Source organism: Pygoscelis adeliae, unplaced genomic scaffold (genome assembly GCF_000699105.1).
Source record: "Pygoscelis adeliae isolate BGI_AS28 unplaced genomic scaffold, ASM69910v1 Scaffold411, whole genome shotgun sequence".
In the NCBI taxonomy this organism is placed as follows: domain Eukaryota; kingdom Metazoa; phylum Chordata; class Aves; order Sphenisciformes; family Spheniscidae; genus Pygoscelis; species Pygoscelis adeliae.
The window spans coordinates 300688-316232 of NW_008824111.1; the positions used below are offsets into that span (position 1 = coordinate 300688).

Genomic DNA, 15545 nt, shown 5'->3' on the forward strand with positions numbered 1-15545 from the left:
GGGGGGGGCAATTCAAACTTGTGTATGTGCTGTGGGTTTGATTCAAATCTTAGAGCGTCTCAGTGGAGCACTTGTGGAGTCATATGACAGCAGCTATTTTGCATGACTATGAGCCATTATTTCCTGGAAGTGTTTGGTATGAATCATTATTTCCTGGAATTAAGTGTTTGGTTACGTATTTTCCCAAGATAGGAGAAGTAGTATACTGAATGGAATTATCCTGTGAGCCATGAGACAATAGAGAAAAAAGATTTTGTTAGCTTTCCCTTGCAAAAATGTTCTCATAACTTGTGGTTGGCTTTCATAATCCCTCAATACCATCAGCTGAGAAAAAGCATGCTAGAGTCTGCAAAATCTTGTAGGTTTGGGGCTGCAAAATCCAGAGTGCAGATCTTTCAAAGCATGTTGACTGGCTGTCCTCTCCTGTGGGAAGGTTTTACCTCATCTGCTACTTTAAAGTGGAGCTAGAGTATGTTGCACAGTTGAACAGTTATGACCACAAGAACGTGTGATCATTTTGGCTGGCAATACAAAAAAGATGGATGTGAGTGAATCCCGTTATCAGATGTTGAAATGATACCAAATAATTCAGTAGCTCTGACTCTTCTACCTCACTAGTCAGGTTTGTGTTTTCACTTCCAATTTTGAGGCAGTGAGATAATCTAAACTTTGGAGGAGAAGTAAAATTTCAGTATAGCTTCATGTAGTTTTCAAGTCAATGTAAAACTTTTCTTCTGTTTGTGGCTTTTTACAGCCGTAATATGTGTTACATACAATTAAATAACATTATATATCATTAGAAACCTCTTAGATGGCAACTATTTACCATGAAATTTGCTATTAGATGAGCAGACATTGTATTGGGTCTAGCTGGGATGGAGTTAATTTATATGACTTAAGAATTCATCTAAATATATTTAAAAACCTTGGAATTTCTGAGATGTAGATTTCTGTACCTATTTTCATTCTGAGTGTGTTGGGTTTGTGATGGTTATGTCAGTGTTTATCTTCAGATATTAAATAAGTATATCTTTAGACTGATAATTATGGTATAAATAGATTTATATTTAGATTTATATTTTGCTATTTACCAGAGGTACCTACTTTACAGCAATGATTACCATGAATTAAAGATTAGGATTTAATCCCACTGGTGATAATTGCAGATAGGGCAAATCTTTGTCCTACATATCCTGAAAACCAGAGGAACATTGTGAAACCTTTTTTTTAACGAAGTTCAAAATAGCAACAAAACTGTTGCTTGATGCAATTAAAAATTGGAAAATGTTCCTTGATGCAACCCACTGAAACATTGTCAAAACTTCTGACTAACCTTTCTTTGTAATTTTAATACAGTCTGCTATCAGGTAACTGTAGACGAACTAACCTAATCTTATTTAATTTAGAAGAAGAGTATTTTGTGTAACAATGCAATATGCTGTTTCTTTGGCTTTAAAGTCATAGAATACCTGTTGCTGACACTTTCTGTTGGAAAGCTTATGTTATCACCCCTGAAAAACCCCCACCTTCTAGGGTTAGGACACATTTCTAAAACAGAAAAGTACAGACTTTTATGTCAAAGGTACTGCAGAGAAAAAGCTGAAATTGTGTTACATTTTTCTTTGTTTGAGCCAGATGCTCAAAAGAGAGCATATTATATTTTATATGGTGCATAAATTCTCTGCTTTCTGCAAGGTGAGAGGAATTGTTGAATACAGTAGCAAATCGGCTTTCTTCTATTTCAGTGCATTAAAAAGTTAAGATTTTAATGAAAATGTTAAGGAATTGATATTGTATTTGAGCACAACACGTGAAAATGCCAACAGTCTTTTACGAATTACCACACAGCAAGTTTTATGCATTATTATGAGGTTTATAGAAAACAATACAGCTATATCTCATTTCATTAGCATTATGGCTGTGACCCTTTGATATATTTTTTCTTTAATACCTGTTATTTAAAGTAATTAATAGCTTTCATTTAAATTAAGACTGTTGGAGACTTATGGCATCCTCTTTTAAACATCATTTAACTGATTGGAATGAAGAAGACAGAATAATAAATGAGACTATTTAAGTGTATGAATAAAATGCAACTGTTTATCTAAAATTGATCCATGTCTCATAACTTTGAGAGTAAAATAAATGAGTTGTTTTTCTTTGACTCTATCAGAAATATTGTCCTTTAAATATTTACATTAATACCTTAGGAACTTTAAAATAAAAGTGAAATAGCTTTCTTGACATTTTTGCTGGCAAGTCGAAGGACTGTGAGAATTCCAAACTTCTAGCTCACCTTGACTGTATGAAGTTCATGAGCCATATTCTTACATTTATTAGTAGTTGGAGCCTAAGGTTAATTTATGGCTCATTTATCCATGTTTATTTTTTAATGATTGATCTTATATAGTTCTGGAAAAAGGCATAGGCCATAACACATTCTGTTCTAAAAGCTATTAAGTATTGTATGCTTTTTCTTGGCTGATAAGTCATAGTCTGTCATTGAATGCGTTGCAGAAGATTAATATATTTCTTTTATTTAGGAAAATAAGGGACAGATTATGGCCTTGCCAAAGTGAGCATTTGAGAGTATAAGAAATAGTAAGATACTGCAAGATCTGTGTTTCCAACTGCATGTTGTAAAAATTACCTTTGTCATATGTCCTCAAAAACTATTTACGATGTGACCCTGCTAGCTTCTATGTAATTCTGTACGTTTCTGAGTGCTGTAAGTTTCTGTTTGCTTTATGGAGATTGAGGGGTCAAGATTCCAAAGGAAAAGATTCCTCATGGACAATTAGATCAAGGAACTTCTTTTCTAGATGTTATATTTTACTTCTAGAATTAAAGTTTTGTGGTGACACAATGAATAATAATAAATCCATAGGAAAACACTTAAGTAAATGTGAGGACGATGTCCAGAGGTTTCTGTACTGAGGTCTCTAGGGTACCAAATTAACAGGATAATATAAAAATATGTTTTATCTGTATCACTTTGCTTTTTATTATTCAATCTGTATGATTTGAATAATTCACAACAGATTTATGTAAGATATTCTGGAATTCGGGAAAGTGAATTTAAAAAAATAAATACCAAAGATTTTTAAAAGCAAGACATTTCATAGAGATGTTGTTAGATATTATGTTGTAGTAAAATAGACTGAGGTAAATGTTTTATGAAATAGTTAAATAATAAAAAATCTATAAAGAGAAATTTTTGGCTAATCAGTTTATTTCATGACTTGATTAGGCTTGACAATGTTTGCTATTTAAAGAGTGTTCAGAAGGTAGTTGATTGTTCTTCCAGTGGTTAAAAGAAACATCTCATGTAGTACGTTATAGTAGCATATGTTCTGTTTCAATGATAATATAACAATTTTTATTTTATCTTATTTTATCAGACAGGAAGCTTTGCTTGCTGCAATTAGTGAAAAAGATGCAAACATTGCCTTGCTTGAACTGTCTGCTTCAAAGAAAAAGAAGACTCAAGAGGAAGTAATGGCTCTTAAACGAGAGAAGGACAGATTAGTACATCAGTTAAAACAGCAGGTGGGGAGATATTAGTTTTCATACTTTCATGGCAACAGAAAATTGGCATTATTTTCACTTGTACTATTTTATTCTAACCTTATATTGAAAGTCGTCAAGCCAGGTTTGACATGTGACAGCAATTATGAAAGGTAGGAGGTGTTCAATGTAAATGTTTCTGTGTTGCTTCTCTATGGTTGTTAAGTATTTAGCTGCACATTTGCATGGCTCATATTATATGCAGCCAATACACTTTCTGTTTTCCCTCCTCATATAGCTTCCAACCTTCTTCATTACGTGAGACAGAGGAGAGCAGATGCTCCTTGCCATAAAGCACAATCTATCCGTTCTGTTGACTCTAACCTTCTTCTGTTCAGTTATTTGCTTATCTGTTGTAAAATAATTGTGTTTTCAGAAGGTTTCAGGCTTTCTGAGAGGTTATCTGGAAATTGTGATTATGCTTAAAATAAATTATCAAATGAGTAAAAATCACCCTGTCTTCAACACTGTAAGTCACTTGAGGTTTTAATAAAAAACCATGTAGTTACAAACTCTAGAAATAGATTTTATCACAAGCAAATTTAATTTATATTCTGCTTTATTAATGAGGAAAATAACCATACTAGACACAGTACACATGTACCAGACATAGTAAATAGGTCTCTTCTCTGTCTAATTAAAATGTTGAAAACTCTGCATACTGTGCAGTGGCTATTCCATCTGGTTTTTAAAAGGTAATCGTCATAGCCAGAAGAGGTACTGTAGTCAAGAGGACAAAGATGTTCAGATAACCTAGGTACTAAAGACCTGTGCTGTGTGTCATGTATGTTGTTAAACACCCTTCCTCTTTCAGAATAGGTGAAAAAGATGAGAAAGATGTTTTCAGACCATGTCTGAAGGTGTTGTATCTGATGTTTTCCTTTGTGTGGCATTACTACATTCGGTGATTGTTGCCTGAAGAGGAGAATACCATTGGCAAAATCATTCTGGTCTCCTTAGCTTGTCAAAGTAACTACTCTGCTGGCAGGCAGTGTGCCACTTTACAAATCAGCACGCTGTGTTAATAATGTTTAGGATATACTGCGCAGTCAATCTTATGATTCTTTATTCTGAATCATGCATTACATACTGTAGAGCTCCATGCACTCAATAACAGAAAGTTAAGGAAAACTCTTGCTGCTGTGCTAAATTCCCAATAGCTCTGACCTCATGCATCTAATCATTATAGCTTTTTCCCACAGGTCTATAAAAATAGGAAACAGCCCCTGAGCATGAACTTATCATCCACTCGTGATGCTGACTTCATTACAGACATTCCAGCCAAGTACCTGTGTTCCAGTCATGATGCACTCATGTCTCAGGTCAGTCAGCTGGCCAGGAGACATTTCACCCAAATTTTATATGCTAAATAGGCAGACGTGCTTTATGCTTTTTAGTACTTCATCCCACTGTGCTGCATGGGAGCAGATGATGTTATGTTCCAAATAGTTTTAGAGATTTTTGTTTCAGTTTGCTTTGGAAAAGAGAAGGCAGTTATTTTCTCTTTTAGATATCTTCTTTTTTCACCTTTATGTTTCGTTACTGAAGAGTAAATGAATACACCACTTTGCCATGTTCTATGATACCATGGATATTTTAAAAATGTTAATCAGAGACTTGGGCAAACTGGTTTTTTTTGTTGTTGTTGTTGGTGGTGGTTTTTGTTTGGTTTTGTACCTTTAAGCTATTGCTGAAAAGCGTTCAAAACCTTCATAACTTTCTTCAGCGAGTGAAGAAACAGCGCAAGAGGATTGCTAGAGAGGCATTGTTTTGGATAACTTCAGTTAGAATTGTAACCAAATACTTCAAATACCTCCATTATTTATAGTGATAAAGATCTTCAGTAAAGCTATTTAACTAGATTAAATTGATGCCAAAATAATCTCCCTGTTATCTCAGACACCACAAAAAAAAGAGCACCAGGAACAGGAATGTGGTTTAACTAGGTCACCACTTTATTACACTTAAGAATTATCTGATAATAGAGGTAGTAGAGATCATTTGTACTTCTTTAATCCCTTTGGGGAGAACCACTGTCAACCCCCAAAGCTTGCACATGTGCATCCAACACAAAGGCTTGTTAGTGCTACTCTTCCTTGCTATGACTGTGCTGGGTGGCGGGGGGGAAGTGACAGATTCCACACTGAGGGATATATACACCCTGTTCCTCAGTTTCTTTGAGAGATGCTGTCTCCCAATCTATTTCTGATTCACTAGAACTTCAGTGAATGATCAGTTGCAGCATAGAATTTTTTCTTGTGGCCTTATTTGTCCCATCCCCCATTTCCACAGCTGTTATGCTGCTGAAAGAAAGAAGAAAAAAAAGCCCAACTTCTCCAGCCTAATGTGATCATGAAAGGAGAGATATTTATAAATATTAGAAGATGACTCACTAGATAATGCTAAACATTAGGCCCCCAGATCCACTCCTGTTCTATAATGTAGGAGGAATTTTTGCTTTCAGAGGCAAAATAACACAGTGGGCAATGATAAAAAATTGTATTCCCTTCATGTATATCCACAATAGCAGATGGATTTTTGATGCATCTACCTACCCAATCAAGCAGGAAGCCTTCTGTTCATGGCTACAGGAGGCTGAGAACTTATCAAGGCAGCAGGGCAAAGGATGAGAAATGCAGACCTTAAAGAATCTAGGGAGTTTCATTTTATGTTGCTCCTTTTCATGTTGCTCCTCACAAAGGTTCTCTGTCTTTCAGTTAGTGATGGGAAAGCTAGGCTGCATATGAAGCACTGTGGCTGAAAATCTTATTAGCAGCGTATCAGTAAGAGTAGGCTTTCCCTGTTCCACAAAGAGGCATCAGCTGATAAGAATAAATGTGTTGCAGACAAACTCCTCCTTTTTCCTTCAGCATCTGCAATTCAGACATTTATTCTGATATATTTATATCCTAGAGGAAGTCCCGTTCTTGATTTGCACGTCAAATAATGCGTCTCCTGAACATGGAAAATACTGTTATATCTGTTCTGTGTTGCTACAAAATTGTTACTATTATGGGTGCATCAATTTTAGGAGATTTCTTCATTAAATGTAAAAATACTTTCTACTGTGTTTCAGAAGAAAGTTGTTTTACTCCACTTATTTTTCTGTCTTCCTTTTACAATTCCTGTGCTACTTCTAATGTTCTCCAGATTTTGATGAGAAGTGTTCTCTTCAGAACCAGACTTTCATTTCACCATTGTGTTAGACCTGCAAAACAGAAGGGCAGTTGTTGCAGTGTAAAGGAGCAGTTAATAAGGATTATGTCTTAAATCATGTAGACAAGCTATTGGGAAATCATCTGTGATTATTTTAGAGTGCTAACTGAAGTTAGAAATTTGCTTGAACATAATTTCACCTTGCTTGGAAATCTACATGCATTGTTGTAGGTGTCAGAAAAGCTCATATAGAAGCAATGTCCTAGAGTTTCTTTAGATAATCTTGTTATATTTTCCTCATTATACTGCAGAGTTCATGTGGTGGTGCTGCAATTGAGCTTCTAATTGCATCTGCTCTCCTTATGTCCTGCGCGTCTCCCAAGAACATCTTGTTTTTCAAGTCATTTTAGTAAAGAAGCAATAATTTGAAATTAGCCTTCAGTGAAGATGAGTTTTACCATTTGAAATAGAAGATATTATTTCAATCAAGTTTTTTTTTGTGAACTTTATAGACAGGTGAATCACTTTGGCCTAAATAAGGTGTTGTGAAGCTTCTACCCTCGTGCTGCATCATCATATATCTGACAGTTTGATTTGCTTTTTGCTTTTGTTTGCAGTTTGGGGAGTTTCTTTCTACATCAGAAACTCTCGGAGTCTCTGTTTTTGCTGCTGTCTCTTTCAGTGGCATCCTAGACTTTGTCATGTAGTTGATAAACTCCAATTCCATATTTCTAGCAATTTCAAATCATGCTGTACTATGGATCATTGCAATGGATAACACCTAAAAAAGCGCAACATTATACTCCAAGCCTAGGATGCTGGTTTGCTATTGCTATTGAAGTGGTGGCTTCAGTGTCCGAAGTAGGACCGCTGTAGCTTAAAATTCCTCTGCTGAGATGAAAAAGTAAGTACAAAGGACTTTTTTTCAGAGAGCTACAAAGGCCATTTCTTGAGAGAGAGAGGGAGAGGTATGTATGTGAATTCATCAGAATCCAAGATTTCTGATTGTATACATGAAATGCCCAGGAATATCCTCTTTGAGGCGTAAGAAGAGAAGTCACTGTTTTCCTCTGGAAAATCCTGTTGATGAAAGTAAATTTCCTAGAGTCAGAATTTTTTTTCGTACAAAAAATGTGAGTACTCCTCAATGTTTCCACGTGCAGGAGACGGCAAACCACTGCTCTTTCACCTAACTCTGATGAGGCCAGTGAGGGTTGCAATTTAACAGAAGGGGTTGTAGAGTTTTAATGGATATACTTCATAACATTTATAGGTGCTTACCTAGTTGGAACATCAAAATGTTTGTAAATTCATCTGCTGCTACTCAGAATGCTGTACAAAAGCTGTGGTGGCTCCCACCATGTGAGGTCATTGTAGGCATCAAAAGCCTGCTTCGTATTTAGAGAGATATGTATGTAGTAGATGTCTTAAAGGTTCAGGAGGTCAATTCTATTAAACTCAGTGGAGTAACCCAAAGTATCGAGGTTACTCATAGAATTTTATTGTTATTGGATTAAGGCCAGAAAAACAGATTCTATCGCTGGGCTGTAATGTATTGCAGACTTGCACTGAGATTGAATTGCCTAAATGCAAATGTAGCTGCTTTTACCACAGACTTAAGCTGTGAAAAACTTTTCTGATCACTCTGGTAGACTTGTGAAGCATCCTGGTCTATTTTGTATTTCAACTGGAAGCTTCTTGGCTCTTCATAAGCTTCCTTAGGGTTACTTCAGAAGAATATTAACATTGTGCTAAAGGCAATGAGCATGCAAAACTCCATGAGAGGAAGAAAAGTACCAAGAGCTTTCCAATATCTAGGAGTAACAGGCTGTTGTCTAAACAGGCATCATTCTGGCAAAGATAAAACAAATACAGTGTACTGCCTCCTTAGGCATGAACATTCATCTTAGTGTATCCATGTCATAAACTTGATGTTATTTTATGTCTTTTATTTTTAATGTGATTTGTCTTACAACAGTAAAGTCAGTTATTACTCAGTCTGGAGGCAAAGTATTTGCTTCCCAAATGTGCCCCCACCCCAAACTCAAAAAGACATCTGCATGCTTTTCTTTTTAATGAATAGATTATTTTTTTAGTCATAAAATGTCGGTGTTTTCCACATTGACAAATGTACTGATTTCCATTGCTTGAAAGTGCCTGCAAACTGACAAAGGACATCCCAATAGTAATCTAAACTAAAATAGAATTAAACCAGGAATAGAATGTATTCAAAAAAGAAAGTTTAAAAGAGTCTCAATTGCAAATTTCAGGGCTTTTTTCTCTTTTTAAATAGTTCGTAACTTAAATAGTGCTCCTAGCACCAAATATGCAGTTCAATGCCTTTCTCCAATTTTTCTGTTCTAATTTTTCTGGCCTTTGGGAACGTCAAACAGATTGTAAACTACCAAGACATTGATTTTGAAGTAATTTGTTGCAATTCTTCACACTGAAAAAGGAAAAGAAGCACCTTTAAGAAATGAAATATACTGCCTTTGTAAGGGAATGAGAACATATCTGATTTATTTTAAATATGAAGCTACACATGTACATATATTAAAGACCAAAATATTATTTATGTGAATGAGTTGAGCAGTCTTTTTATGGATTGTGACTGTGTAAGTAAAACTCCTGTTATTTCTAAGCTGAAAGAAAAGCATTGGTTTTATCTCAAGTGCTGGCTTACTTTTACAGGTTTTTTCACATTATATTTTGATACACTGTGATACAAATGATTTTCCTAGGTTATCCACCTGTAAAATTAGTATTAATAATGCTGACCTCTGTGTTGCAAACGCTTTCCCATAAGAAATGAGCATATGTAATTGTAATGATCTAAATACAATTTAGCAGCTGCAATCTGTCAGTTAAATATTTATTGTTTAGTGGTTTAAATAAATGGGAAGCATAGTAATGCACTCCCAGCAAAACAGAACCATTGGAATTGTTTTGATTCATACACCAAATGCTGTATTTTGAGAGCCATAGAACTTTGTAGTGGGCTTAAAAAACCTTTCAGAAATAGAGTATTAAACAAGATCACCATGAGGGCTTGGCTGAGTGATTACATAATATTTATAATCACCCTGGCCAAGATTCCTTTTGAGAATTCTGAGACAGCTATTTTTAGAGAAATTTGTATAGTGATGCAATCCTTCATGAAATAATTAGCTTAAAGTCCATTTTTAGAACATCTCAAGAGACTTTGGTAAAAGCAGAAGACACTGCTATGTTACTGATTCATTCTGAGCTTGGATACGGCGAGAAAATTTCCCAGTTGCCTCTTTTCACTTTTGGGATATAGAGCCAAAAATGTAAGTGGAGTTGGCCAAAATGCAAGGTCTTCTAACTCCTTCAAAGCATTTTATTTTTCTTCTCAAAACATGAAATTAGAAACCTTTCCAGTGTTTTCAAGACTGCAGGTGTACAAAATACTCTGGCCAGAGGCAAAGCTGGTGTTTGGCAGTCTTCTCTAGTCTATTAGTTCACTACTCTATATTTCATCACATGAACATATTGCTAATGAAACAAAAAGGGTGGGAAACAATCAAGGAATTTTAAAAATCTGTGTAACTACAGTTTCTCAGCAAATTAACCACTAGCAATATTTTCTTCTGTATGGAATACACAGAAGTATTTCTTACTAATTAACATCCAAATATTTCAAAGAACTCTTTCAGCAGCAAGGGAGTAAAAGGGAATTGAAGGCAGTGTGTTGCATTACATATACTGTTCTAGTTAAGTACATCAGAAATAGTGCTAATGTGATATTATGGTGGTGACATCAAGCACTCAGGAATAACAAAATACCCCAAGTTATATTTTCCCTGTTAGATTAATTCAGCTATATTGCATTGTGTATTTTATGATATTGAAAGTGTTTATATTACGGTATAAGAAAAAGAATAGGATTAGAAGTTGTTGTGATTGTGATTATTCTGGCAGCCCAAAACATTCTTCTGCAACACTGTGCATTAATTAATTGCATTTAAGCCCTCTAATGTTTAACAAGTGTGGGAACAAAAAAGTCTTGCAATGCTTTCCTACGGTGTCTCTAGACATTATCATCTGTAGACCTTGTGATCAGTAGCACTGTCCTGGTATTGTGTTGGTTCCTAATCACTATTGCTTCTGTTTCTGATGTTGTTGGACTGAGTTAATGTTTCTGTTTTCCTTGAATTTCACAGGTGGCAATATTATAGGAGCACAGAATACTACATCATTATTATTATTGTTATTATTATTATTATTATTTACACAGATCTGCTTCAGAGAGAGATTTATTGTACTGTTGAGTCTAAATGTTACTGCACAGTAAATAGAATCCATGTTATGAAGCCATTCACATGGGTACCGCAGACATATTTGACCACTGTGCTATTTTTTTTCCTCTTTTGTTTATATTGTTTATTATCAATCATAATATTGGTCTTGTTCAAGCTTTAAGCACCTAACTTTGAACAAAGCAGTAATCTGAGACCCTTAATTTTAGGAGTTTTATTTTTGTTACAGTTATGCTACACAAGCTCCTTGTTTTATTTATTTATTAATAGATGTTCTAATAACTTCATATATTGAACTCTCATATGAGGAAAATCAGTCTCATCATTTTTTCCTTAAAAATTCTCAGGCAATGTAGCAAAATGGCTACTTATCTCTGATTTTAAATGTATCTGTTCAGATTCCATTGACGTCAATACAAGCAGCCCATGCATTCAATGGACTTAAATTTATTTACTATCTTAAAAATCCTTGTAGTTTATACTTTTCTATTAATGAGAAATATCCTAAGGCAATATTTCTGCATGTCTTAACATTGGGTTTTATTCTCTTCATTTGTAATCTGAATTATGAATCTGTATTTTTGTATCTGAATCTGTAATTCTCAGTTTTGCCAAGTACAACCAGTTTAGATACAAACCCAATGCAGACAAATTAGCGTAGGGGTGAAAGAGCAGAGTGCCACTTCTCCCTATAGCTTAATGCAGCAGGCTCCATGTGGCACAAGGCAAGAAAGAGAATGTGTGTGTGTAGCTAATAGCCTTTGCCTGATCAAATTAGTTAATTTAGAAGAAATGTTCTGTGTTCGACAAATACTGAAAATGTTGGCAGTGCTCACACAACACTTTTCACATATTGTCAGTAAAATTTGACAATTTATATTATAAAAGTCAAAGGACTCAAGTCATAGCTGGATGTGGCATCACTTTTTCCTCCTTATGCTCTCAGAAACCCAAATTCTTTCGGATGGTATTTTTACACAAACATTTTCCAATGAGAGAGGCTTTTTTTGCCTTGTAGCCTATAGCAGTCAGGCACTGAAGGCATCACAGGTCTGGTCCTTTCCTGCTTTGTGGTTGGTGGTCTGCTTCAAAATCTGTTTCTGTTTGTTCTCTGTTCAGAGTTTTTTCATTCTTGAAGAATTTATATCATATCTTAAGCATGGCCATGTCTAATGGCACCCTTTTTCACTGGTGATAATCTCACTGTGAACTTTTACTAGAACCTCTCAATAGCTATAGCTGTCATAATGCACTTTGTTCAGACAAACGGTTTAACTCCATTGAGACTGGAAATCTTAAGTGGAAAAAGTAGGTAATGCAGATATAAAATAATGCCTATATTAACACTGGAACTTTTGTAATTTTTGATCTGACTAGCTCAATAGGTGAAAATGGGTATTAAGTATCTCAGATAAGAATAGTGAATATCTCCATTATATAAATGAGAGAACTCCCAAGCCAAAAAGGGTTTTTTTTCTCCATGAGACATTTTTGAAACAAGTCCTTAAGTTCTACTACAAAGTACCCCATGATAATAAAGCTAAATATAGTTTAACACTTGATCTCAAGTACAGTGCTAAGTAGCCAGCTATTAAAAAAATATTGCAAAAATTGGGTGTAAAATTTTTCTGCTCCTGTGATGGTAGATGAAACTTATCATTTCTACAATCTAGCATTAAACAAAAATTAGTTATAGGTAAGGTGTCTCTATAAAGCATATCAAGACAGTGTTGTGATGTTATTTCAGTTTCGGTCCGTATTCCAACATACCACCCATGTGTTGAAATTTATGTTTTATTTATAAATTTTTATTGCCTACAGTAGAAGAAATGTAGTAATTTCAACTTAGGCTATGTTTTGTATATGATACAAATGAGAGAGCTGGGCTTGGTAATGAAATTGCAAAAATTACAGCTGAAATGAACTATTCAGACATTAAAGATGCTGAAAGACAATTAGTGCTACTAACCAGAGATTTCCAGTTTCAAAGGTCTTGTTTAGCTACTGAAGTTTCTGATTCATGTCTGGTTTTAAATAATTATTATGGGGAAGTATCTTTTTAATGAGTTATTTCCTGTTGAAAAAAAAAAAGGAGAAAAACAGGGAACCTTACCTTCTTACATTGCTTGTCTGTGTTTAGTAGGACCTGGCCTGAGATGTCCTCAGGCAGCTACTGTTTCAGAGCTTTACTTATGCTTTTTAACCCCCTTCTTTGTGTCTATGTTCTTACATACTTCTGTGTAATTACCAAGTTTAGTAGTAGGACTCAGACAAATACTTTTAGCATGACTTTAACCTATACATTACTGAGTATGCTGTATTATTACAAGATATTTCCTGCACTTCAAGCCATTCTTTTAATTCACGGAACTTAAAAAGACTTCAAAAACACAAACTCTAAATGCAGAGACCGCAACTAAAAAGTCAGATGGACCATGTTCAAATCAACATAACTTTGTTCAATCACAAGTGTCAGGAAAGTTGAAATTTGGCCTTAGTACTTTAGATAAGCGTCTGCTTGGCACTTGGAACTGCTGCCTGTCTCGATCTGCCAAGTGTCTAATATCCCAGCTGGTCTTTGTGAGACTCTTATCCTCCAGCTCATGAAGAGGGAGACTTACTATGAGCTGTAACTTCTTTCAGGATAAGTCAGTCACATTTTGTAATCTTGCAAAGCAGCAGGTGTAATGGTTGTTAATATCAGTGAAATAGTACTGAATTAAAAAAGAACTGAAATATGTGTAAAACTTTTATGCTCGTGTTCAACACTAAATTATCAGATACAAGTCTTTGAAAAGATCTACACTGGAAACTGGTTTCTGTTGCTGCTCAGGAGTGAGAGTATCTAATTTGACCAGCAATTGCTTTTGTATTTCACCTGGGCGGAAGGTTGGATTTCATGAAAACTTGGAAAATACTCAGTACTGTTTCTTAGTCCCTGTTCTCTGTTCTGTGAAACTGGGGAGGGCAGACAGGGCCTGAAGAACAAGTGTTCTGGTTACATGCGTGTTACAAATGATAAGAATTGTAAGATTTTAATGTAAAACATCACATGAACTAAGTTTTCTGTATAACTAGATATAGATGGGAAAAAGAAAATTTCATATGCTTTCTTAGCATAAAAACTTTCCTGTGTTCTTTACTTCATATGCAACAGTCGTATCATTAATGAGGTAAAAAACAAAAAGAGTTAAATGAGGAGTAGCCAAACTTTTCTCCAATAAGCTATCATGCACACTTTTAGCCTGCATGCATCCTGTCTCTCACACTTTCCAAGACAAGTCATACACTATAACAGGAAAAGAAAAACATGCTTATTAGCCCATTTGGAATTTTAACAGGGAAAAAATTAATTCTGTTCTTCAATGGAGGCAGGAAACAAAGCAACAAAACCCATGTTAAAATACAGTTAAGAGTAAGTATATAAGAATAGATTACATTACAGGGATGTTATAAAAAGAAAATGCATAATTAAAGCACTCAGTAAAACATAACTCTACCCCATAGTGATGCATTCCAACACCCATACGGTTATGATTATGATAGTTATTTAGCATCTGGAGCTCCTAGTTAGTTACCACACTGTAATGTTTTTGTTATCTTTTGGTTACTGACGAGTCCTTATAGTCTTCATAACTTCAGGTTTTTTTCCATTGGAATTTACTTGGTGTCTAAAACCTCACTGCATAAGCAACAAAAAAGCCTGAATTGAATACTATCATAGATTTCTAATGATTGAAGACGAGTATAATTTATTTTGGAAATAATTAAGATTATGTTGCTAGTATTCCGCTGTTAGAAGTGGCCTGAATAATTAGCATAAAGTAATACAAGCTCTGGAATACTTTGAAGTATATTGAAGAATACTGAAGTTCACTTCTTCCATGCAGCACTAATATTGGCAAAAGATCCTTCAAAGCAATGGCCAATTAACAGATCCTTTGGCTTGTGGAAAAATGACAGAAGTCCTTCTGTCAAAACCATAGTTGGTGGATATATTTTAACAATTTGTCTCATTTAATCATGTGTTGATTCAAGAAGTGTGCTACCATTAAAAAGAATTGAGACCAGTGTCAAGGTTAGCCTTTTTAACAATATGGTTATGGGTAAGGATGAGGGGGAAGGCCAATGAGGCAGATATCCTGCTGGGAGTCTGTTATAGACCACCCAACCAGGATGAAGAGGCAGATGAAGCGTTCTACAAGCGGCTGGCAGAAGTCTCTCAATTGCTAGCCCTTGTTCTCGTGGGGGACTTCAACTTCCCAGACATCTGCTGGAAATACAACATGGCAGAGAGGAAGCAGTCTAGGAGGTTCCTGGAGTGTGTGGAAGACAACTTCCTGACACAGCTGGTAAGTGAGCCTACCAGGGGAGGTGCCTCGCTCGACCTGCTGTTTACAAACAGAGAAGGACTGGTGGGAGATGTGGTGGTCGGAGGCCGTCTTGGGCTTAGCGACCATGAAATGGTAGAATTCTCAATTCTCGGTGAAGTAAGGAGGGGGGGGCAGCAAAACTGCAACCATGGACTTCTGGAGGGTGGAC

The 15545-nt window shown here is 35.4% G+C and overlaps 1 protein-coding gene across 1 annotated transcript in view; it reads left to right on the forward strand.

Moving 5' to 3' along the window:
* The window catches only part of LOC103925497 (ERC protein 2), a 280258-nt gene that overhangs the window by 255245 nt on the left and 9468 nt on the right, over window positions 1-15545 (forward strand). Inside the window, exon 13 of the mRNA XM_009334228.1 lies at window positions 3402-3549. Within this exon, the coding sequence (XP_009332503.1) occupies window positions 3402-3549 (148 nt within the window). The remainder of the gene's footprint in view (window positions 1-3401; window positions 3550-15545) is intronic.